The 23671-nt window shown below is 45.6% G+C and overlaps 1 protein-coding gene across 1 annotated transcript in view; it reads right to left on the bottom strand.

Moving 5' to 3' along the window:
* Window positions 1-23671, bottom strand: part of LOC147718090 (E3 ubiquitin-protein ligase TRIM39-like) — a 148900-nt gene that overhangs the window by 51883 nt on the left and 73346 nt on the right. The window contains exons 5-6 of the mRNA XM_086919241.1: window positions 6782-6831; window positions 5646-5768 (exon numbers count right to left, since the gene is read on the bottom strand). Of these exons, the coding sequence (XP_086775367.1) occupies window positions 5646-5768; window positions 6782-6831 (173 nt within the window). The remainder of the gene's footprint in view (window positions 1-5645; window positions 5769-6781; window positions 6832-23671) is intronic.

Genomic DNA, 23671 nt, shown 5'->3' with positions numbered 1-23671 from the left:
GACAAGATAAAACCTACAGCCGCCTAGTGACCCACTTCTTCTGGCCAAAAATGAGAAACGATGTGCACCAGCATTGCCGATCTTGCCCCACGTGCCAAGCCAGTGGGAAGAGCGGCCGCAAATTAAAGGCCCCCCTGCAACCCTTTCCCGTAGTCACGACCCCATTTGAGAGGGTCGGAATAGACATTGTGGGACCCCTAGACCCACGTACAAGACAAGGCCATCGCTTCATCCTAGTACTAGTGGACCACGCCACCCGCTACCCTGAGGCTATTCCTCTCCGGACCGTCACAGCCCCAGTGGTCGGCAGGGCCCTGATGGGGATCTTCTCCCGTGTGGGGTTCCCCCGAGAAGTCGTCAGTGACAGAGGCACGAACTTTATTTCCAAATACATGAAGTCCCTCTGGCAACAGTGTGGGGTCACCTACCGCTTCACGACCCCCTATCACCCCCAAGGAAACGGACTTGTTGAGCGGTTCAATCGCACACTAAAAGGGATGATCGGGGGATTGGAAGAACCCCTCCGTCGCCAGTGGGACGTGCTGCTGCCGTGCCTCCTCTTCGCCTACCGGGAGGTCCCACAGAAGTCCCTAGGCTTCAGCCCATTCGAGCTGCTCTATGGGCACCCAGTACGGGGGCCACTCAGCCTGATCAAAGAAGGCTGGGAGTTGCCTCCGGCCAAGAGTCCTCCAGATGTCTTCCGGTACCTCCTCACCCTCCGCAACCAGTCCCAGCGGTTCAGAGACCTAGCGAAAGCCAACCTAGAGGCCAGTCAAGAGGACATGAAGAGATGGTATGACCAGAACGCCTCATCTATTGAATTCGAGCCGGGGCAACAGGTCTGGGTAATGTCCCCCACAGAACCGTGCGCTCTCCAAGACAAATGGACGGGACCCTTCAAGGTAATCGAGCGCAAGGGACCCGCCACCTATCTGATCGATATGGAGTCCGCCCGGAATCCGCTCCGAGTCCTCCACACCAACAGACTGAAACCCCACTTTGCACGAACAGAACTCAGCCTCTTGATGGCCACAGACAACGGGGTTGAGGACGACTCCGAGCCTCTCCCTGACCTCTTGCGGACCCAGGAGCAAGACGGCTCCGTGGATGGGGTCCGACTCTCGGAGACCCTCACCCAGGAACAACGCCAAGAGTGCCAAGCCCTCCTATCACGATTTGCCAGCCTGTTCTCCCTCACCCCAGGTGTCACTTCCTGGTGTGTGCACGATGTGGACACCGGAGACAGCCCTCCTATCCGCCACCGGGCCTACCGCGTACCTGATCGGGTACGGGCCTGCATCCAGGCGGAAGTAACTAAGATGCTCACGCTCGGGGTCATCGAGCCCTCCGACAGTCCATGGGCCAGCCCGGTCGTACTGGTCCCCAAAGCAGCCGCCCCCGGAACCACACCCGAACTCCGGTTCTGTGTCGACTACCGGGGCCTGAATGAAGTCACCAGAACGGACGCACACCCCATCCCCCGGGCAGATGAACTGGTCGACCGAATGGGCGCTGCCCGCTACCTCAGCATCTTTGATCTAACGGCAGGCTATTGGCAGATCGGCCTCACACCCCGAGCACAAGAACGTTCTGCCTTCTCCACCCCCGATGGCCACTATCACTTCACGGTCATGCCCTTCGGCATGAAAAATGCCCCAGCGACTTTCCAACGGCTCGTCAATCAGGTCCTGGCGGGGCTCGAAGAGTTCAGCGCCGCCTACCTGGACGACATCGCGGTGTACAGCCACCACTGGACCGAGCACCTCCACCACCTCCAAGCAGTGTTGCAAGCCCTTCAGCGAGCTGGCCTCACGATCAAGGCCAGCAAATGTCAAATTGGACAAGGGTCAGTGACCTACCTCGGACACCAAGTGGGAAGCGGTCTAGTGGCCCCTCTCCAACTGAAAATTGCCGCCATCCAGAACTGGCAACCCCCTAACACTCAAACTGAGGTGCGAGCCTTCCTGGGCCTCACGGGCTACTACCGAAGGTTCGTGAAAGACTATGGTACCATCGTGGGGCCTCTCACCGAACTCACGTCGAAAAATCAGCCCAAGAAGGTGAACTGGACCCCAGAGTGTCAAGCGGCCTTCGAACAGCTAAAGGCCGCCATGTGTTCCGCTCCTGTACTCCAGGCCCCAGACTACAGCCGGGAGTTCATCGTCCAGACGGACGCCTCCGACCAGGGCATTGGGGCGGTCCTGTCCCAGGTGAACACCGAAGGCCTTGATCAACCGGTGGCCTTCATCAGCCGGAGACTCCTACCACGGGAGCAACGCTGGAGCACCATAGAGAGGGAAGCCTTCGCTGTGGTATGGGCCCTCAAGAAGCTCCGACCCTACCTTTTTGGCACCCACTTCCGGGTGCAGACTGACCACCGACCCCTGCAGTGGTTGATGCATATGCGGGGGGAAAACCCAAAACTGCTACGCTGGTCCATCTCCTTGCAAGGTATGGACTTTACCGTTGAACACCGGCCTGGGTCTGACCACGCCAACGCGGATGGCCTGTCCCGGTTTTTCCGCCTCGACGAAGAGAGTCCCCAAGAGGATGGGTAACTCTCCCCGCCTTCAGCTGGGGGGGACGCATGTTGGACAGGCCACGTGACGGGCCGCTCTCCCCCGGCTCGACCAAGCCCGAGCCAGTCATACAAGCACCACACACCACCATTGCACGTCCTACGTCCCCTCAGGGACACCTGCCCCCGAGCATGATAACCTCGTGGGTCCGATCCACGACCGACCCACGCGCCCAGCCCGGGCCGCCATCTTGGACACTTCGCCACGAGGCCGCCTGGCCCCCGATCGACCTCAACCCTGGGCCTAGCCCGGCCTCAGACATTCCGGCACCACCCTCCACCCGGGAGGTGAGCGAGCTACTTGGCCAGTCAATGGGAGAAAGAGGTGTCGATGGTTCTCCCCCGGCCAGTGCCGCTCGCCCATCGCCTCCCCGGGCGCTGGCTCCACCCCCCTGCTGGGTGTCTGGACTCCCTCATCCCGGACCTCCCGACCTCCAAGTGCGAGGGTCCGGACATCAAAGCACGCCAGCCCTATAACTGGGGCAGCTCCAGAACAGGAAGGCAGTTGTATCTTGGAGTCGAGAGACGAAAGAAGAACTCATCCTGGACGGACTACTGGCGCTGCCGTAGCTCTGTCCTGTGCACCATCATCCTGCCTGGTGGCGCTGCCACAGCCGTCGTAACCTTCATCCTTCACCGTCGTCCGGATCTGCTGGCGAGGCCGCGGACCGTTGTAACTGTCATCTGCATCGGGACCTGCTTGGCTTCTCCACGGCCCGTCGACCATCCTTCATCCATCTCGGGACCTGCTTGGCTTCTCCACGGCCCGTCGACCACCCTTCATCCATCTCGGGACCTGCTTGGCTCCTCCACGGCCCGATCAGCAACCACGCCGAGCTCGAGGATTGAGAGCTATTGAACTCATTGGTAACTAAGACTGTCCCGCTACCCTTTTCCTCAACCAGAGATCAGAACCGAGGGGACCCCTGAGTCCAGACCTCCTTGTATTATATCAACGTAACCTAAGAAGTGCATATAAAGTCTCGTTAACCTTCAATCTTGTGTGGTGTCCGTCTGTGGGGGGGGGAAGTTACTTATCTGTACAGTCGTTGGAGACGGCTCTCCCTGGAGACCTCTCCCCGTAATCTCGGCCGACCCTCCCGGTCCGTCTAACAAGCATGTCTGACTGCTATCCAACATCATGGAGCACTCCTCAGCTACAGGCTGCTGCTTGCCCCAGTGAAGATTTCTGACTATAATTTCAGAGAGTAAGGTCAAAGCTAAAACTTCCGACGGGGTCGATCCTTGTTACTGTATCCGAGCTGCGCTCCATTGCTGTCTGCATTAACCTGCGAGTAGGTACTGGTCAAGGGCAACCACATAACACTGATTCACATTTTGGTGCTGTCATATGTCTGGTTGTCCTCATTGGATTGTTGTAATTTTGGTGTTGTTTTGTTTATTAACCCCCAAACCATCGTCTGCCATGCTGGGCATGTGCTTAGGATGGCTGCAAGCTGATCTTGCACCTGCCCACAGGGGGAAGATCTAGTGTTCCCCTGTGGGCCACCCTCTACATGACCCCAACAGGAATATTAGCAGAAATGCTTCAATGCCACCTCTGCCCTTCTCAGCCGATGATCTGATGACATCGGGGCACAAGCCGAGCGCCAACGTAATCAGATCTGGCCAGAGGCACTGGAAGCCATTTTGGGGGAAAGGAAAGAGTTTTTCCTGTCCCACGGTGTCTCTTTGCAGGGCATTCTTGCTGCACGATAGCGGGTGGGGTCTAGATTGTGCAGCAGGAAAGCACCCATTAGCATGAGGGATGTTTATTAGCAATGTTTGTGTAGGGGAGTGGCCCCTTGAGCAAAAATCGTCTCCCAATAACTTGGAAAATGTTTTGCCCATATTCTACCACTTGGGGGCCAATTGGCCATATTTTCAGGCCCATCTGTCCCCAGGGGGGTAGAAAGCCACTAGACACCAGGGATTCACTTATTTGTATGTTAGGTAGCGATGCTTTGGGTAAGAGTCACTCACAATTCTGGGGGCAATATTGGCTGTTTTCTGCCGCCATATTTTCAGGCCCATCTGTCCCCAGGGGGGTAGAAAGCCACTAGACACCAGGGATTCACTTATTTGTATGTTAGGTAGCGATGCTTTGGGTAAGAGTCACTCACAATTCTGGGGGCAATATTGGCTGTTTTCAGCCGCCCCCCCCCCCCCAGGAAGGACCATATTTACAGGCCCATCTGCATCCAAGAGGGGTAGAAAACAACTAGACACTAGGGAGGATGTTATTGATATGTCAGGGAGCGACCCCTAGGGTAATGGTTACTCCCATTTTTGGGGCAAAATGTGGCCCTTTTTGGCCCCCCCTTTGAGCAGATCACCCCCATTTGTAGGCCCATCTACTCCCAAGGGGGTCGAAAAACACTAAACACCAGAGAAAGTATCTGGGTGTGTGTGAACTGGAGTTTGACTGATGGTCTTTTTGTACTGGCGTTTTTGCTGGCTGTGTGTTGACTGGCATTTGGATGATGGTATGTTTGAACTGGGGATTTAGCTGTCAGTGTGTGTGGGTGGCATTTTTGTGGTGGTGTGTGTGAGGTGGTGTTTGGCTGGGGTAAGGGTCACTCTGCCCCTGCAGTCAGACTTCAATGTTTTTTTATTAATATTAACTGTTTTATTTCCTGTTATCATTTGTATTTCTGAGTGTCATGTTTTATTTCTCTTTATTATTCTAGTACAACATTTTTGATCTTCTTTGTGGAGACTCCTGCTTGTGGTTTTGGCACTGGATAATCTGCAATTTGTCTAGGTGTCATGTGTTTGGCAGGAAAAGTTGTTTGTACTATTTACTTCCAGCCTCACTGTTCACTAAAGTGAACAACATATATATTTTACCATACTGTACGAGCCTCGTCTTCATTACTACAATCTTTCTTTTGGATGAGCTGTAGCTTGGGGGTTGGCATCAGCGATGTGATCAGTGATTTCATCACTGATTTCCTTTAACATGTCACATATTGGTAGTCAATATTTTGTCTATAATATTTATGTTGGCCAGTATAGCATCCAGAGTATTCCTGTACTATACGTTGTCCGAGGGTCGTTCACTCACCTGCTTGAATCATACTGTTTTTATTAATATCCTCAAGATCTGACTGGACTTCTGGACATGTCTGAACCAACGGGACTTTGATTCCAGGCACCTGACGCCCAATCCTGGGGTTCTGATCCTCACCTGAAATAAAACAACATTAAAATCAGTGGACTAGACCCACCAGCTGCACTGGACAAGAAATCCCTAGCAATCCCAGTGAAAACATTCAAACGGATATCTTATTTGGAGGAGTTCGCTACTTTTCTCGGCACAGTAGCCGTTTACTTTATCTTGGATGCAGACCACAGAGGAATATGAAGTGATGTCTGTGCACATTGGACACAGCCAATACGCCCTGATGAAGTTCTTTTGAACGAAACGCGTTGGCTGCTTAAATGAAAAATGGAATAAAGAAGAGACAAAAAACAAAACAACAACTCTTGGACATTCTTTATTCACTGCATTTGTATTTATACTATTGATCTTGGGTGGTGCAATTCACATCAGGTGGAAATCCCAGTGACACTTTCTGCATGCTAAAAGCAGGAAGGAAACAGCATTTTTGTTTGACAAAATGGAGAAAAACTGCTCAAAAAAGTGCCCAGTAATCACATTTTGAGCAATTATTCCACACTTTAGGGAGGAAAAAAAACTAGCACTGACCAGAGTTTGCAGTGGAGATACTGGCCAGTGCACTGAACTCAAACGTCCCACTATCTCCTTTCAAAACTCCATTCACGTTGTATGGAAGCAGTAAGTATTCCTCTTTAATGTGCAGAATTGTTTAGGGATATCATTAAAGCATATGTGCCTGGATCTCAAGGGCTCCTCCTAAACTCGTTGGCTTTGCAAAGCCTAGATTTAACATGATGTTTTAATTTCAATGGATCATGGTTTACCATTTCCAAGTGAATTATGTGAGTTGGTAATGACACCAATTCTGAATCGCATGTGTCAATGTCTTGCTTTACAACAGCCTCTTTAAATACTCTTTTGCCATGCAACGCATCAGTACAGCCTGTATCAAGATGCAATGCTGGTTTCTCCTGAATACTTAGTCAGGTGTAGCTTCAATTTCTAAATTGCAGGTCTTATAAAGACTTCATCAGGTAAAAAGGGATTGAGATAAAACATAATTCATTACATGATGTTACCTTTGTTCTTCAGTGGCTTCTTTATTGAATGAAACTCCACATTTTCACACCTGAAATAAACACAGGTACATTAGGACTGTATCAAGTCTAGATTTAAAAAGGAAATATATTAGTTGTATTAGCATTTATTAACAGTTATTAGCTTGATGTGAAGCCTGACCTCAGTGAACGGCAGGGCTGTCAGGTTGAACCTTAGTCATGCACAGAGCCTGTCTGTGTCATTGCAGAAGGGAAGGGGAACCTTTTGTGTCCTCCTTGGGAAGGGGGCTCATTTGGAACTGTGGGGCAGTCAAAGAGTGGGGGCTACATCAGAAGGTGCTCTGGACGGTTGCTCATATATAAAATGTAAAGGGAATGTTCTGCTTATGTCCTGTTATTTTATTCACTTTGTAATTACTTGTTACAGTATTTTTATGTTATGTACATGAACAGTAGGCAAGAACATTTAATTAGCTAAATATATCAAAACACAAAAATAAAAAATATAAAGCATCAAAGATATTAATTTTCTAATTATTCTTTTTTCATTTCATTTACATTATTGTGAGGTTCATTATGTTTGGAAAATATAAATAAGCACGTAAAAAAATTCTAAATTAACTGTGAATATCATAATAACCAAATACAAGCTAAATAGCAGGGTGGGACTCATAGATGCATGTTTGGATGTGTTCACATCTGTCAGGCATTCACAACAGGGCCCTGAAGACATACATGAATCTTTCACCCACTTAATGAGACTGGGAAGAAATATCACTGCCACCGGTGGGCAGCCAGACATTGGTGGCAAGTTTTGTCTTGTACTTTTAAGCACTCCCAAAAAAGAAACAAGTGAGGACAGGATGAGCGTGAAATGCTGGGAACATAGCACTGTCTTCCTGGGTTTGATCAGTGTCCTTGATACAACTTCCTTGCCTGAAGTGCCGGATAGGTAGCTCGGACTATCAGACTGACAGAATGCACTTCCCTTGCTTGACTTTGACATTGCTGGTTGGAGTATAAACAGCTAGCAAGCTGCACTTACCTCACTCTAAAGACCAAGAAGGTCTCACAGTCTGTCAGGGCTTGAAGTGCTGGAGAGATCCTCTTTCCTCACTTGAAATGGCAGGCTGGGCAGTTTGCAGGGGCATTCAGCAAAGTATGTCACCCCTATGTAAGCCTTTTAAGCCAATAATGTAACATGCAGAATGTATAAATGTGGAACATATAATAATTTAAGGTGGGCATTTTCCTGCCACTAAAGGGCTGTACCTCTTTCTGTGAGGTAAACTACTAAATACCAATTGAACAATATTTTTACTAACTTTGATTTGAAGAAAGCTATAAAGTAAATCCAACTACTGTTTTTAATATATATTTAAAATCAAATTCAATGGAGTTTTAGATAATATAAAGGAAAAGTAAAGTATAAAAAGTAAGACTTTGCCTGCCTGAAGCTCCAGTTGGCTAATTAGCATTAGTCTGTCTGCAACCACACCCCTCGTCATAGCTTTCTCGTTGATGAGGTGTAAAAGTTAACCTTAGATCAGAAACAAAGACTTAGACCATTTGGCAGGATGATCTGGGTGTGAATTATTTCTCGAAGCCTGCCCCTTTTCACACTTTAGTGTAAAGTGTGAACTACTAAAGGGCGGAGTCTTTTGATCCCAGGTCCAACTGTCGCTAGTCTCGATCTATTTGAGTGGAGAGGAAGTTCACCTCAGGTCAGTTTGTTGTGGCTCTGGAGGAAAGATCTGCTTATTTACTTAGAAACACCTGTGGTTATGCCATCAGCCATCTCGGAAGGCAGAAAGTTTGCCATTTGAATTTTCTATGATAATTGTTGTTGGAAATTACCTTCTCTGCAGGGTAATGCCCAAACATTTTGCCTACCTCCTCCTAATTTTTGCTGGATATTTGTTTGTTGGGTTTAGAACTCTGTGTACTTTACCACCACTAACCAGTGCTAAAGTGTTTGTGTTTTCTCCCTAAAACATGGTCAAATTGGTTTATACCCAATTGCCATATTTAATGTACTTGTAATTCTCTTGTTGAGTAGTATGCCATAAACCCAGGGCGTGTAAATGTAAATACTACCAGTAGGCTTGAATCACTATGTGTCACCCACTTAAGTAGTTCACCCACTTAAGTAGCCCTCTTAAACATGTCCTAGGCCTGCTGTTGCAGTGCCATAATGCCATGTTGACTTGGCATTTAACCCCCTTGCCGAACATTAAACTCCCCTTTCATTCCTTCTCTAAGACCGGTACTACGTAGCCTAGAGGGCCGGGTAATGTGTAATTGAAATGTAGGACATGTACTTTTAAGTTTTACATATCCAGGTAGTGAAAAACTGCCAAGTTTGTGTTTCAGTATAGTGAGGCCTACCCTTCTTTTAGGATAACATTGGGGATTCCTTATTACATTTAATACACTGTAATTCCTAAATGAGAGGAGGTTGATATCTCATGTTTGGTACTATGGACTTGTAAGAGAAACCCTCTTTAATGGTAAAGTCGATTTTATCACTACAATTTCAAAAATGCCACTTTTAGAAAATTTCAATTTTCCTGCCCTTAACCCTTTGTGCCTGCCGCCTGCCTTGGGTCATATGCCTGGGTGTAGCTGACAGTTAGGACTTTGTCAATTCCTCTTAGAAACCAGAGCTACAAAAGAAACATCTGAAAAAAAGCATTTAATTTAATTGAATGGAGATGTATCAAAGGTGCTCTTGAGTACTGCTTTTCCACTTCAGATTGTACATTTATTAAGAAACTAACTACATTGTTAGATTATGCTTATAGTTGTCTTAAGTAAGTGTGATCAAAACGCTGCTCTTATGGAATATTTGCAGATATGTTTGTGATTTTAATGTTTTCTTTCTATTGTGATAACTATTTTAATACATTTGATACAATAAAAATGCATTCATTTAGACAGTCAGACAATAGTAGGATTAGCGGAGCCCAAATCAGTCATTAACTGGCTTGATGGGTTGTCGTGGGGCTGAGCTCAACCCCACTTGCACTTGAGTAGGCTACGCCCTGTCTCCTCACAATAGCCTTAATGACCCTGCATTGTCAATGCAGCCAGCTTGGTGACAGGACAGAGAAGGCCGGGACATTCCAGAACTTTAAGTTTTCCAGAAACATCTCCCACTTTCTAGGAGTAGGGCACAATGGTATAAATATAGGGCTGTCTGACCCACTCTTCAGTTCAATACTAGACCTGTGGAAGGACTCTCAGAGGACTACCTGCTGCTGTGACCTACTGTGCACTCTACCAGACCTCTGCTGTACATGGACAGTCTCATTTGTTGCATGGAGCATGCCTTGAATCCTCGGAGGCCAGCCCTGCTCTTGAGCCCTGCATCTTCACCTGCACCCAAGACTTCCAAAAGCGACTCCTAGGGCTAGTGTGCTGGCCTCCTGTTCTGAGACACAGGAACACAACAGGCTCCCACCATCTTGAGCCCACACATGGACCCAGCCTGAGTGAGTCCTGAACACCAATGAAGTCTCCATCCACTCTTGGACCCTTGGTTGTGGTGCTAAAGGCCTCCAGATGGCCATATTCCAAAAGTGCGAAAAGGCACAAATACGCCAAAAAAGTGATCTGAGAACCGGGAGGAGACAGTCACCAACCTGCTCGCCAACCTGCTTGCCTATCTGCTCATGGTGCATCACTGGTTGGATTGACTTTGCAGCTTCTCCCGCTAAAGACTTCTCTGTAGCAACAAATCTGTTTCTGCAGCCGCTTCACCAAAGTGGTATTTCTCTTCGGCACAACTTTCTGCTTCGCCCGCTGGAGATTTTTGACTTCCATCTTGATGACTAAGGGCCCGATTATGATGCTATCTGGAAAGGCTCCGAACGGCATCCGATTCGGTAGCATCCGAATCAGAAGCCTTGTTTCTGACCAACTCAGACATATTTCCATCACAACCGATCATGATGTCTGGAAGCTGTTTGAACTGTCCGACTCGGTTCCAAGTAACATGTTGGTCGGAACTGACACGTATAGGTCTACGGGCTGCTTTTCCGGACAAGCGATTAGGATGTAGGATTCGGACAGCCCTTCCAAATCGGTTGTCTGACACAGATCGGCTGTCGGAATCGGACTTTGGGGGCCTGTAGCAGGCCTCCCTTCACCCGGGGCCCTCTGATTCAGGGCCTTGGGGGTACCCATGGGTCCCCCCTTTCCCTGCATGCACAGTGTGGCAGGCACCATGGATGCCTGCCACCAGGTGCAAGGTTTTCCCCAACCACCCCTTTTTTCAATGAGAGCCTGTGTCTCCATTAATAGCAGAGGCTCTCATTGGAGTCAATGGTTGTCCGACCGAAAGGTGTTTGTACTTACCGTAATCAGTCGGTTGGACTCCTCGAACCTGAGTCTTTTGGAACGCATTCAAGATCCGATTCAATTGGACTGCTTTCCAGAAGACATTGTAATCAACCCTGAAGGTAAGGATCTTCACCATGTATTCTCTCCACGGCTATCCATGATGAAGCTCTCTGCATGGAAAATTCTGCAGCCTAGCCCCACTGTGCTTCTACCTTCTCAGATACTTTTTCTTCAAGACAATGATGCGTCCAAAGGTTAGCACTGATCGGGCACAATCCACTTCGTATATTCCATCCTCCTTCATGGCCGACCTTAGCTTTTGACTTTGCCCTAGTCGAGCATGACCGGATGCCCATGGTTGGTGATTTTCCTTTTATTTGCTATACTGAACATTAAACTTTAAAAAATCATAACTCTGGTGACACTGATTGGATTTCTGTTATTTTGTTGTCAAATTATTTATTACAATTTACCCTGTTTAGGGATTTTCCTTGTGTTGTGTTTTCACTTTATTAATATTTGTATGCTCAATAATTAGTTTAGCATTGCCTCTAAGTTAAGCCTGAATGCTTTTTGTGCCAAGCTACCCAGGTCTGAGAACAGGTAAATTTGATAACTTTGTGTGGCTCTCCCTGACAGGTATTGTCTCTATTGCTTGACCAGGGCTCAAGCCCCAGTCCCAGTCAGCCAACAACCAACAACCCAATTTCATGGTGTGTCATAAGGCAAATAGGATGTGCTGCAAAAGTGAAACATTTGCTCTTGCATCTCATCTTGTGGGTATTCAGGAGAGTATTTTCTATTTGTGACCTCCTTGGAGACCTGAAGGGTTTAACCTGATCCAAATGTACTGAAGACTGAAAAGTGAATTCCCAGGTTGATATGGCTGAACTCCTGCGTGTCTACAGGGGCATCAAAAACTACAAGAGGTATTTACCTGAAGTGTGTGCTGACCAGTTACAACCTGACTCTCAATGGGCCCTACTAGGGGTCACTACTGAAGTGCTGCCTAAGGTCTTGGTAATTGACCAACAGCATCTGCTCCAAACAGAAGAGAAAGTTGGCTCTTAAAGTATTTTCAACCTTCAAAGACTATCTTCCAAAAGACTTGACTTTGGCGGGCAAAACATCAGCTCGGTCCCACTCAGAGCTTTTTACCACCTGCAAAAAGTTTTCAATTTACTCTCACAACTGAGGTATCAAGATACATCTTCCAGGCTTGCCCCGCTGGAGAATAATTTCTAATATGGAAATCTTCACCATGAAAATGTGGGAAAAGTATCGAGATGCTGAAAGGACTTCAGAAGATGATAAATGTGATTTTTTTTTGCGCTGGGATTTTTCTGCTAAACCAACATCTTCATTGGGACTTCATTCCATAACTATCCGACTTGGAGAGGACTTAAGCAGATGCAGTCTTCCACCTTGCGCTGCTCAATACTTTTGACCTCCCTAACAAAGGAAGGAAAAACCTTTACCTGGATAACCTCCTGATGAATAAGATCTATGCCCCATTATGGTTGGCTTTAAATTGCACCTAGGTCCAGACCAACTGTGAAGAGTGACAACTGATAATAGTGAAAAGCTGTTCCTTTTTCTTGGCAGTCTTATGCCTCAAACAATTAAAAAATAATATCTTCAGTTTCCCTAATGGATTTTGATCATATTTTATCTTTTTTTTTACCCAACAATTTGTCTTGATTTTCAGAAATTAGCTGTAGGAGTTTTATTGTGTTGTTTTGACTTTTATATGTTTTGGTAATGCTAGATGTTGTTCATACTTTTCCCGGAGTTGTACCTGGCTGCCCCATGCCATTGTCACCAGAGAAAAGTTCAGATTTATTTTCTTAAACTTATTTGTTGGACCTGACAATGTTAAGGATGTATCTCCTGGGAAGGACTCACATCTCCCCAATTAATACCTCATGTTCCTACGGCAGACTTTCAGGGCCTGAAGCAGTGACAGAATGTGATTTTCTGGCTTGGAATTTCAGTAAAAAAGAAAACATGTGACATGCCCTCCTCTGACGTGTTACAGGCTGGACAACAACAACTCCCCCAGTGGCCCATTTTGAGGTGAACGCTCTCAACGGTATGGTGCCCAATCTGAAATGGAAAATATATCTTCTTGTCCAATGTGACAGACACCTGATCCCCGAAAAACTCGTACCCACAGAAGGAATTAAAATTAAAAGCATCTCCTTAATATTTGAATGTCCAGGGATCTTGTTAAAGTGGTCAGATTTCCAGGTTAATGGACTGCATGATGTTTTTTGTTCAGTGGATAGGTTGGGTAACTACTTAGCGCTGTGAAATCCCCTAGGTGATAAGTGTTGCACTTTAAAAATACGCTAAAGAAATATTAATACATTATTTCATTGCGGGTCACAACATAGGGGTTGATTCCGATCTGAGTCGGAAAGCACTCCGACCGATCCAGATCCGGGGTGTTTTGCGACCGATCCGGACTCTTGCAGTCCGACCATGCGAGTACGATGCTGCTGTATGCAGTCGGACTCGGTTCGGTCGGACTCCTATAGAAGCCAATGGGAGCCGGTCGTACAATGCATGCATGGGCTCCCATTGACTAAATGGGTATGTCGCGGACAAGTGTGCCCCCTACAGTGGGTATGTGTCGGTGCCATCCGCACCATACATGCCTATGTTGGGGAGACCCATGGGTCTCCCCCTGTGTCAGAGTTGTAAGGCTAAGGGTAACAGGGGGTCCGAGGCAGACTGCCAAATCCCAACTCCGGGAGCTATTGCGAGCCGGAGGCTCTGACTCGATCCGGCTGTCCGAATCGCGCATCGTACTATCTTGGTCGTGAATCGTCTCAGTTGCCCACCACGGTTTGCTTGTGATCGAGTCGTACGGACCGGTTCGGACCTGGAATCGATTCGGACAGAGATTTTGCGCTTCTTTGCATCGTACTTCGTCGTCCGGACCCGTGAATGACTCGGACGGAAATTCAGTCTCCGAATCGGATCCGCTAATGCCAAACCCGATTCGTTGCCCTACCGACCAAGATCGGAATCGGCACCTTAGTGGGTGAGTTCAGGAGTATTCCATAGATGGCTCTATTACAGTAATGGGTGCGACGTGATGTTGTCCACCAACCCCCTTACTCCTAAGTTCAAGAGGAGTGTATACAGAGGAGATCTCAAATAGACAAAAGCAGGATTTCTCAAAAATGTATTTTCAACTCTAGGTAGTTCCTCTGTATTGGAGAATCCCCACAATCCTGCCCCGTCAAGGGCTGAACCCAGTGCCTTGGCCTCATATATTGGAGCACCGGTGTAATAGGTTTGGTTTTTGAAGTACAATATTCATTGAGTTATGCACCCAAAATCTAGTGCCAGTATCTCAAATTAATTTCAATGATCCAATCAGGAGTAAGAACGTTGTCTTTGGTGGCTTTATGATACTGCTAAAAGCATCTGATTGAGGAATAACTGAAACATGGATGAGTTTAGTTGGAATTATCTCATAATATAAAAAACATTTTTTAATTAGATTTGATCATGTGCTTGTATTTAATGACTTCTATAGTGTTACATGATGGTGGGGCATTCTGAATGGCTTCAGCATTTCTTGAGTTGACCATCAGCCCTTCTTTCATGAAGGCACAGCAAAAAAAGTGGGTTCTTATTTATGAAAAGTGTTGCATCACTGATTAAAAAGAGTGATGTGTCACTTTTCATTGCACCATCCTCTTTTTTGTTCTATGACACTCCATGTCGCATGGAGTCAACAGATACGTTACGAATCCTGACATATCTGATGGCGCAATAAAGAAAAACACTGCTGGAGTGCGTCGGGAAACTAATGCAACTCCAGTAATGGTGTCAGCACACATGGGCAAGTCCCATATGAAAAGCCCTGCCTCAGTCCTTACACCTGCTTAAAGCAGGCTTATGAATATGATGCAGTGAAGTTGTAGAATGGTGCAGTTAAATTTCATAGATTTTACTGCGCCACTTCTATGAGCCTTTTTTGTGTGGGAACGCCCACAATGCATATTTTTTACCTGATGCAGGTATAATGTAGTGCACAGCTTTACAAAGTGACGCATATGCCTAGATGCATCACTTTGTAAATAGGGGGCAGTGTGGTGCGTTTTTAACGCTGCCGCAGCTCCACAAAAAACTGACGCAAATGGCAGCATAGGTCCTCATAAATAAAGGCCCCGATCTGCAGTTTGAAGAAGGAACACTTCTTCCAGAGTAGCAGTCCAGCAGGATGCACTTTTGGTAGCAGTACATCAGTCTTTCTTCCTGGCAGAGTTCTTTGCAGCTCCAGTAGTGTACTGTCTTGGTTGGGTCAGAGACCCTGAACTTATATCCAGTTGGGTGAGCAGTTAAAATATCAAAAATAAAATATCGACCTACACTAATATCGAGGTGACAATATTGAAGGGACAGAATATCGATGTTAAGAATATCAATGGACAGAATATCGACCCTATGGTAAGTAATATCGATTTTTTTTATATCGATGTAAGTAATATTGAAGTTAGTAATATCGATATCAAATATATCGATGTTACTAATATCGATGTTACTAATATCGATGTTTATATTATTGTTATGTATTTTATTCTGTATTTAATATGTATGTGCTATATGTGTGTTGTTTAGTGTTCTGCTGGTTTAAAAATATATGTATACAATTTGTATATGTAAATAATGTTTATTTAAGTTAATTTTGTGTTTTAGTACCGTAATGGGTTGTGGGTTTATAGGGGAATAGGGTGGGAAGTACTTTAATTATACTAAATTAATTATTAATTTTCAGGAATTATTCATAAATTATAATTAATTTTTGCATTAAAGTTTTGTTGCGGGTTGTGGGTTTATGGGGGAATATTGGGGGAAGTAATTTAATTGTAATTAAGTAATAATTTATGTTCATTAATTGGTATTGATAATTATATTTATGTTAATTAATTATTAATTGCTAATTAATTTTTATGAATTGGTAATTAATTTGTATTAATTGATTAATTAATAAATATGTTAAGTGTAATATTTTATTATTGGAGTGTGTTGTGCGTTTATAGGGGAATAGTGTTGGAAATAATTGAAATCTAATTAAGTAATTATTAAATGTATTGTTGGGTATTGATTATTACTTTATTGAATATTCATTATTAATTGGTGATTATTGTAAATACATTTTTGGGGGTTTGAAAAGTAATTTATTGTTGTTTTATCATTAATTGGTAATTAAATATTATTAAATATTATTTGATATTTTTAATGAATATATTAATCAGTAATTAATAAATGGTAATTAATGTTTAATTTGAGGAAATATAAATGTTATGGTCAAGTTGTGTTCCCTAGCGCGTACCCCACCGACTCCATGTACCAGCTTAAAGTGCATGTAACTTCCCTCCTGTGTCAGCTATGAAGACGCAAATACATTTGCGTCCAACGTTAACTTGTCCTCTTTCAGATCCACCCTGAATGGATTAAATAACCCGTTCTTAAGTATGCTTTGCCACCGTCTTTTTGTAGTGTACTTTACATGTTTTCCTGCTCTGGCAAAGTAGGCCCTGAATTTCTGCCATCGAGCCTCTTTTCTGGCTTCTGGCTCTGACAGCCTCAGCCCAGGCTGCCTCTGTACCCGTGAACTCTGACTTACTTCCAGCGCGGCCCCTCGCGCTCAGCTCAGCCTGCTTTCTGCCAAGACTGACTATAACCTTCGAGTTATCTGTTCCGCTCCTCGAAAATGCATTCCTGCCTACTAGCTTCAGTAAACATCCTCCCCAGCTGCAGAGCCAAAGGGCCGACCTGTCTCAGTGCAAGTAATTCATAGCTTCTGTTACCATGCTTCCATGAAAGGCCCCGTGCCCCCACATATTCTCATGCAGACACTTAGGCGCTTATACACGCATCCACAGTTAGTATAGAATAGCTTCTGCCCTAGAGACCTTTCCGTCCAGATAATATGGTTCCTAAACATCAGATATCAGATATGATAGAAGTACAAGTTGATCTGACATGCCAGACTTCTGTCTCTTTCCGTCAGTGTAAATGTCAAGTCCCCTGCACCCCTCCAGTTTCACGTCTATCACACGTCATGCAGCTGCGCGCGCATCCAAGCTTCCGATTTCTGCTGACATTGCAACATTTCTGTTAGTGCCACCCCTTTGTGACACCCATCTGTGACGTTTCTAGCACACACCTCTAGTTCACGCCTAGTCCACGCCTTCTGATTACGTACTAGTAACACGTGTATACTGTTATCTTGTCTTCTCTCAGCCGTTACGCCTACTATACTGTTTCCTATGACCTGAATTAAGTATATAAGCTATGTACTGTCAATAAAATGTAGCGCTCTATCCCTTCTTCCACCCCTGCGGTGGGAAGAACATGATATTATGGTCCTGACCATTCCTTTTTGAGGAATAAAACCCTTAAGAACTCTAACACCACGGACTCTGGTTCTTTCTTTCCGATTTTATTGATTAAGTACTTACCTGCATAGAAATTAAGAGAGTAAATTATATATTTACGTCATTTTGGCGCCCGAACAGGGACCCCTCCCCCACCTCACGCGCCGGTTGGTGCGTTGCAAGCTCAGTCCCCTGCCATCAGTTAGATGGAAACTACGCGTACCGGCAGGATTTCCTGCATCTCCCTCTGACCCACGGAGGTGACGAAGACTGCGATCAGTGCCCAGACGAGGCGGTGAGGAGTGCGGAGGATCCCGACCAGAGCCTAGCCGAAAGAAGCAAGGTCCGAGGTGTCAAGAGGCCCACCAGTTTTCCGAAGTTTTCCGAAGTTTTCCGAAGTCGAGCCGAGTCGAGTCCAGTCCAGCCGAGTTTTCCGAGGCCTTCTGTTTCCGTGCTTCCCGGTGAGTACCATTGCTGGGACGTATCTAGACGGGTTTGGGTACACAAGTCCGGTCTGCACTGTTTTTAGGCAGTGTATCTGTACTGTTTAGCAGTACATCCAGTATTCTGAATTTCTGAATTTCTGCACTGTTACACCAGTGTATCTGTACTGTTTTGCAGTACATCCAGTATAGGGGGTAGTCATCTATGTCTCAAATGTCTTTTCATGTGATTAATGTCGTGGTATGAATGTGACCGTTTTAATGTGCATTATTGTGTTTCTTGTATAAACTAGCTGTATCCAGTATTAAATAGTAAGGATTGAGTATTCAGTAATAAGTAAACAAGATGCCGTTTTTCAACAAGCTAAAGCAGATAGGAACTAGGAAAGGGATACTGGAGGAAGAAATTCCTATTCCCCCTAGGGACACTCCAGGTAACTTTATGTATCACAAACATGGCATAGATGCCATATTGTATCTAGACTTATGGGCCGACTATACTAAACACCTAGACGAAAGACACAGATGGCCTGCTACCGGAACATGGGATGCCGAGTGCATCATGAAGGTAGAAGAAGCATTATGGAAAAAGAAAGCTAGACAATCTCAGAAAGACGCCATAGAGTTTTGGCGTAAGGAATCACATAAGCGTGCTGAGAAAGCACTCCGTAGAGAAGACAGACTTAAAGAATCAGAAAAAGCCCAAGAAAACGAATTAGTTACTGAAGGGATCCGAGTAAAAACAGAACAAATAGACCGTGCCCGAAACAATCTCGTAAACGGTATGTATCTCGCGGCCGAGGGTACACCTGAGGCCCTATCAGAAATACCGAAAAACTTACCGCCGCCATTAGTTCCAACTAAAGTAATGCATAAGACTACTAAAGACATATTCCTAAATTCCTATCTAGAGGATGTAGCACCGGCTTACACCAATCTGCCTGTTCGGGCCTTGCCTACTGACAGGGACGGGGGTGGCACCCCGCCCCCAGATCATGTTCCGCCGGTACCGCGACAGACCTCCCCCGTTCCGCCAGCCCCGCTACTTCCCGCACCCAAAATTGACCTACCGAAACCACGTCTACCTGATCCTACTAAACGACAAATTCAAGTTCAGATACAGACTCCACAGGGAGATAATGCCCAAGCCTCCGCTTCAGGAGGTGCGACCGCGGGTCTTCGGACCCCGCCATTAACACACAGATTCAATCTCAGGGATATGCAGAGTCCTCTCATGTTCAGGTCACCCCGCCTTGACGCATTAAAAGAAAACCTTTCAGTTTGCAGATATGATCCAGTACCCGGAAAGGACGATCTAATGATTTTGGCATCACTACGGTTAAGATCTGCTACTGATATCTTGCTATGCTATGTAGGAATGAAGGACCGTCTAGATAGAATATATGAGTTTGTTCAGACAGGGAAAGACCCTGACAGTATCAAGGATGCCATGGAGAAACAGAAAGTTGACGTTCAAGCACAGATACTACGATTTTTCATAAATTGTCTAATAAGAGAACGAGACAGGCCTGGAACAGATCAGAGTGAATTAGATGCACTGAACAAGTGGGGTCAAAATATAGCTGAAGGAAAACATGACAAGGGAACTTGCATAGCCAGTATGTACAAGAAAATTAGAAAAGCAGTGATAGCAGTACACCAGAAAGAGAAAGAAAAAGCTTCCTCCGAGGAGGAAGAAGAACTTGAAGAACCAGAAAGAGCTACAGATACTATAGCATATGTAGGTAAGGGAACTTACCTTAGGAAAGGTATCCATCCAGAAAGCAAGAGAGTTTTTCTTTCTGCTTTAACAAACCCGAATTCTTCTGAACATCAGTTCCAGGAGACTGATAAAAGACTACGAGAAAGAATGGGGTACCATGTACTCAATTCGATGGATGAACAAGAACTGGCCCGGTCAGCCATATTATGGGCCGAAAATCCAGACATATATAATGATGACACCTTAGCACAGACGTTTCTGAACCTTTCCCCAGACGAACAGAAATTAGCAGGTGTATACATGATGCAGCACCTCCTCACGAAATACAGAAACCAACATTCTGATCCAGGTCCCTTACACGAAACATTAGAAGCACTACTCATGGATAGATGGAGAGGTTTCAGTACCAAGTTAATACAAATAATTCTAGAACAACGACATAAATATAACACTTTCGTAAGCTCCGAATATGTTCCCGCCCCGCCTCCAGAAAGGAAAATGTACCACATGCAATGCGGGAGTGGCATTGAAAGCCAGAACCCCTTACGAGAAGTACACCCAGTTATGGGTGCGGATCACCTCTTGAAACGTGTATATGTACACACGCCACTGACTAAGTTAGAACTGTTAGAAATGAAGAAACTAGTTCCGTGTCATGATAAAGACCCTGCAGGTTTTCACAGAGAGCTTAAAGACATGTTACTAATGGGGGATTACACGTATGAGGATATCATGAAAATGTTGAAGGTGCTGTTGCCCACGGGCATCTACGAGAAATTAAAGGAAAAGGAATGGGAGGTGGGGGACAAAAAGATTGCATGGGCAGAAATAGAAGACGAAGAAAGCAAACGAGTCCCAGGGGTAGGCCTTGGGGATAAGACTAAAGCATTACCCGGTTTAATAGTACAGGTCCTGCCAAGATTATTGACAACTAGAAAGGAAGATTGGGACGCCATCTTGTCCTGTAAACAGAAACATGATGAAGATACTAGTGACTTCTATTCAAGATTCGAGAAATGTTTCATTATTAATAGTGGCCTAAAACCAAGTAGTGAGTCATATCCACACCTTTTTGTATCAAAATTAGTCGAGAACTCCCTACCATTAGTTAAAAACCGAGTGTACAAAGTGGAAAGTACTTGGCAGGCAAATACGCCATCCCAGATGTTACAAATGTTACAATACCATCAGAATAGAATTAGAGAAGAACAAGATCAGGAACAGAAACGCATGAAAGACACAAAGATGAAAATGTTAGTAGCTCAGACGGTCCCAGCCGACGGTCATAGGAAGGGTGGGACCCAGACAAGTCACACTACAGCTCCCGTTAAAGGAACGTGCAATTATTGCAAGCAGCCAGGTCACTACGTACATGAATGTCCAGTTCTGAAACATAACATAGCAACAGGGAAAACTAAAGAGAGACCGCATCCGCCTAGACAAGATCAGGTCCAGCAACAGACCTCACAAAATGTACAGCCCATGCAGAATACACAGCCTATGCATGCCCCATCTCATACAGCACAGACAGTAGCAGTACCACAGACCATTGCCGCGACTCAGCAAGTTTCACAACAGATGTACCAGTATGCCCAATCTGCATATCCAGATTACCCCCGATACACATGAAACAGCCTAGAGAGGGAAGGTGGCTTGCCTCTTATTGAAATTCCTGTAGATCAAGAAGGTCCTTATGTACACAGTCACGTATTGGGAAAAGACAGAAAGTTTTTAATTGACACGGGGGCAAGCCGCACCACAATCAGCCATAATGAAGTCCCAGGGGCACCCCTCTCAGGCTCACAGAATGTTTCCCTTGTTTTTTCAGGACAGCCTATTGTAAATGAAGTATCGGAACCAGTACCGTTGGCTGTGGGTCCATTATCACGAGTTACAGATTTGTTACTTACGAACTCATGCCCAGAAAATCTGTTAGGAATTAAGACATTGAAGGCTCTAGGAGCTATAATCTGCTGTTCCCCGGAGGGAGTTAGACTCTTTCTACGGGATTTCAAGGGTCACTATGTGTTGCGAGAATTCGATGTCAGATTGAAAAATGTGCCAGATCACTTGTGGGCCAAAGGCCCAACAGATGTAGGTTGCATGCATATCACCCCATACCGCGTTACACTCAAGACAGGAGTTGTTCTACCACGAATCAGACAATACAAGTTACCACCCGATGCTGTAGCGGCTTTACTGGAAATCATTGAAGAGCTTATAGCACAAGGAGTGGTCGTCGAGACTGACTCCAATATCTGTAACTCACCTATCATCCCAATTCTTAAACGTACTGACCCCAATGCACCGCCAGTATATCGTCTGGTGATTGATCTTCGAGAACTGAACAAATGTATTGTACCACAGTACCCTGTGGTCCCCGATATCTCTTCCCTATTGACTGCTATTGATTCAGAAGCAACGTTCTTTACTGTAATCGATCTCAAGAACGCTTTCTTCAGTGTACCTATTGATCCGGAGAGCCAATATCTCTTCGGATTCAGTTTAAATGGACGAAGTTTCAAATTTTCCCGCGCACCTCAAGGATTCACAGAAAGCCCCAGCATCTATAGTCAAGCACTGAAAAGGCAACTAGATTGTATTCAAATGCCAGTTAACACAGCTTTACTGCAATACGTCGATGATCTGTTGATCACCGCACGAAGTGAGCCCGAATGTGAACAAGCATCACTGACAGTTCTACATTTTCTGGCAGACAAGGGACACAAGGTGTCTCCTTCGAAGCTACAATTCTGTGTTCAGCAAGTTGTGTACTTGGGTCACTTGCTGTCCAAAGTGGGGAGACAGCTCACTCCCGATCGCATTCAGTTAATTGTAAATATGCCACGACCCCAGACACAAAAGGAAGTGCGGGCCTTCATAGGCCTCACCTCGTACTGCAGACAATGGATTCCTCAATATGCATTTCTAGCTAAACCACTCATCCAGTTAACGACGCAGGAGGCAGCAACCTCGACTGTCCTCCCTTGGACTCAGGAACATACACAAGCCTTTGAGGAATTAAAGAAAGCATTATGCCAAGCACCAGTTTTAGCGACACCATGTTACAGCAAACCGTTTACACTTTTTGTTACAGAACGTGATGGTACAGCATTGTCTGTCCTCACTCAAGATCAAGCAGGTTCACATAAGCCTTGCGCTTATTTTTCAAGTACATTGGATTCAGTAGCCCAGGCACTCCCTGCATGCTTAAAGTCAGTAGCAGCAACAGCGTTAGCAATAAGACAGAGCGATTCAATTGTTTTAGGCCATCAGTTAACAGTACAAGTTCCACACTCTGTAGAGGTTCTTCTAAATAGAACCCAGACTCAGCACTTGACCATAGCACGACTGACAGGTTACGAATTAACACTATTCCAGCCACACATAGAAATCAGACGCTGCAGCATTCTGAACCCCGCAACACTGTTACCTACAATTATGACAGATCCAGCCCCGCATGATTGCATAGAGATCATTAATGCAGTAACAAAGCCCCGACGAGACTTAACAGATGTTCCATTGACAAATCCAGACCTGACACTTTATGTGGATGGTTCATGCATGCGAACAAGTACAGGAGAATTAGTGGCCGCATATGCAGTGACCACTGAAACCGAAGTTAAAGAAACACATCGTATCGATACACTGTCTGCTCAAGCGGCAGAGCTTATTGCTCTGACCCGAGCCTGTATACTAGCCAAGAACAGAAATGTCAACATATACACTGATTCCCGTTATGCGTTCGGAGTTGTACACGACTTCGGCATGTTATGGCAAGAACGAGGTTTTCTGACCTCTCACGGTGCCAAGATCCAACATGGTCCCCTCATTCAAGCACTGCTAGAAGCAATACATCTGCCTTCAGGCATATCCGTCATGAAGTGTAAAGCACATACTAAAGTCACAGATTCTGTTTCCCAGGGTAACGACCTGGCAGACCAGACAGCAAAACATACAGCATTGACTCACACTCAGACAATTGACATGACAAAGACAA

Source organism: Lissotriton vulgaris, chromosome 4_2, assembly GCF_964263255.1.
Source record: "Lissotriton vulgaris chromosome 4_2, aLisVul1.2, whole genome shotgun sequence".
Lineage (NCBI taxonomy): Eukaryota > Metazoa > Chordata > Amphibia > Caudata > Salamandridae > Lissotriton > Lissotriton vulgaris.
The sequence above is the reverse complement of the archived record's forward strand: the minus strand, read 5'-3'. Positions and strand labels throughout refer to the sequence as shown.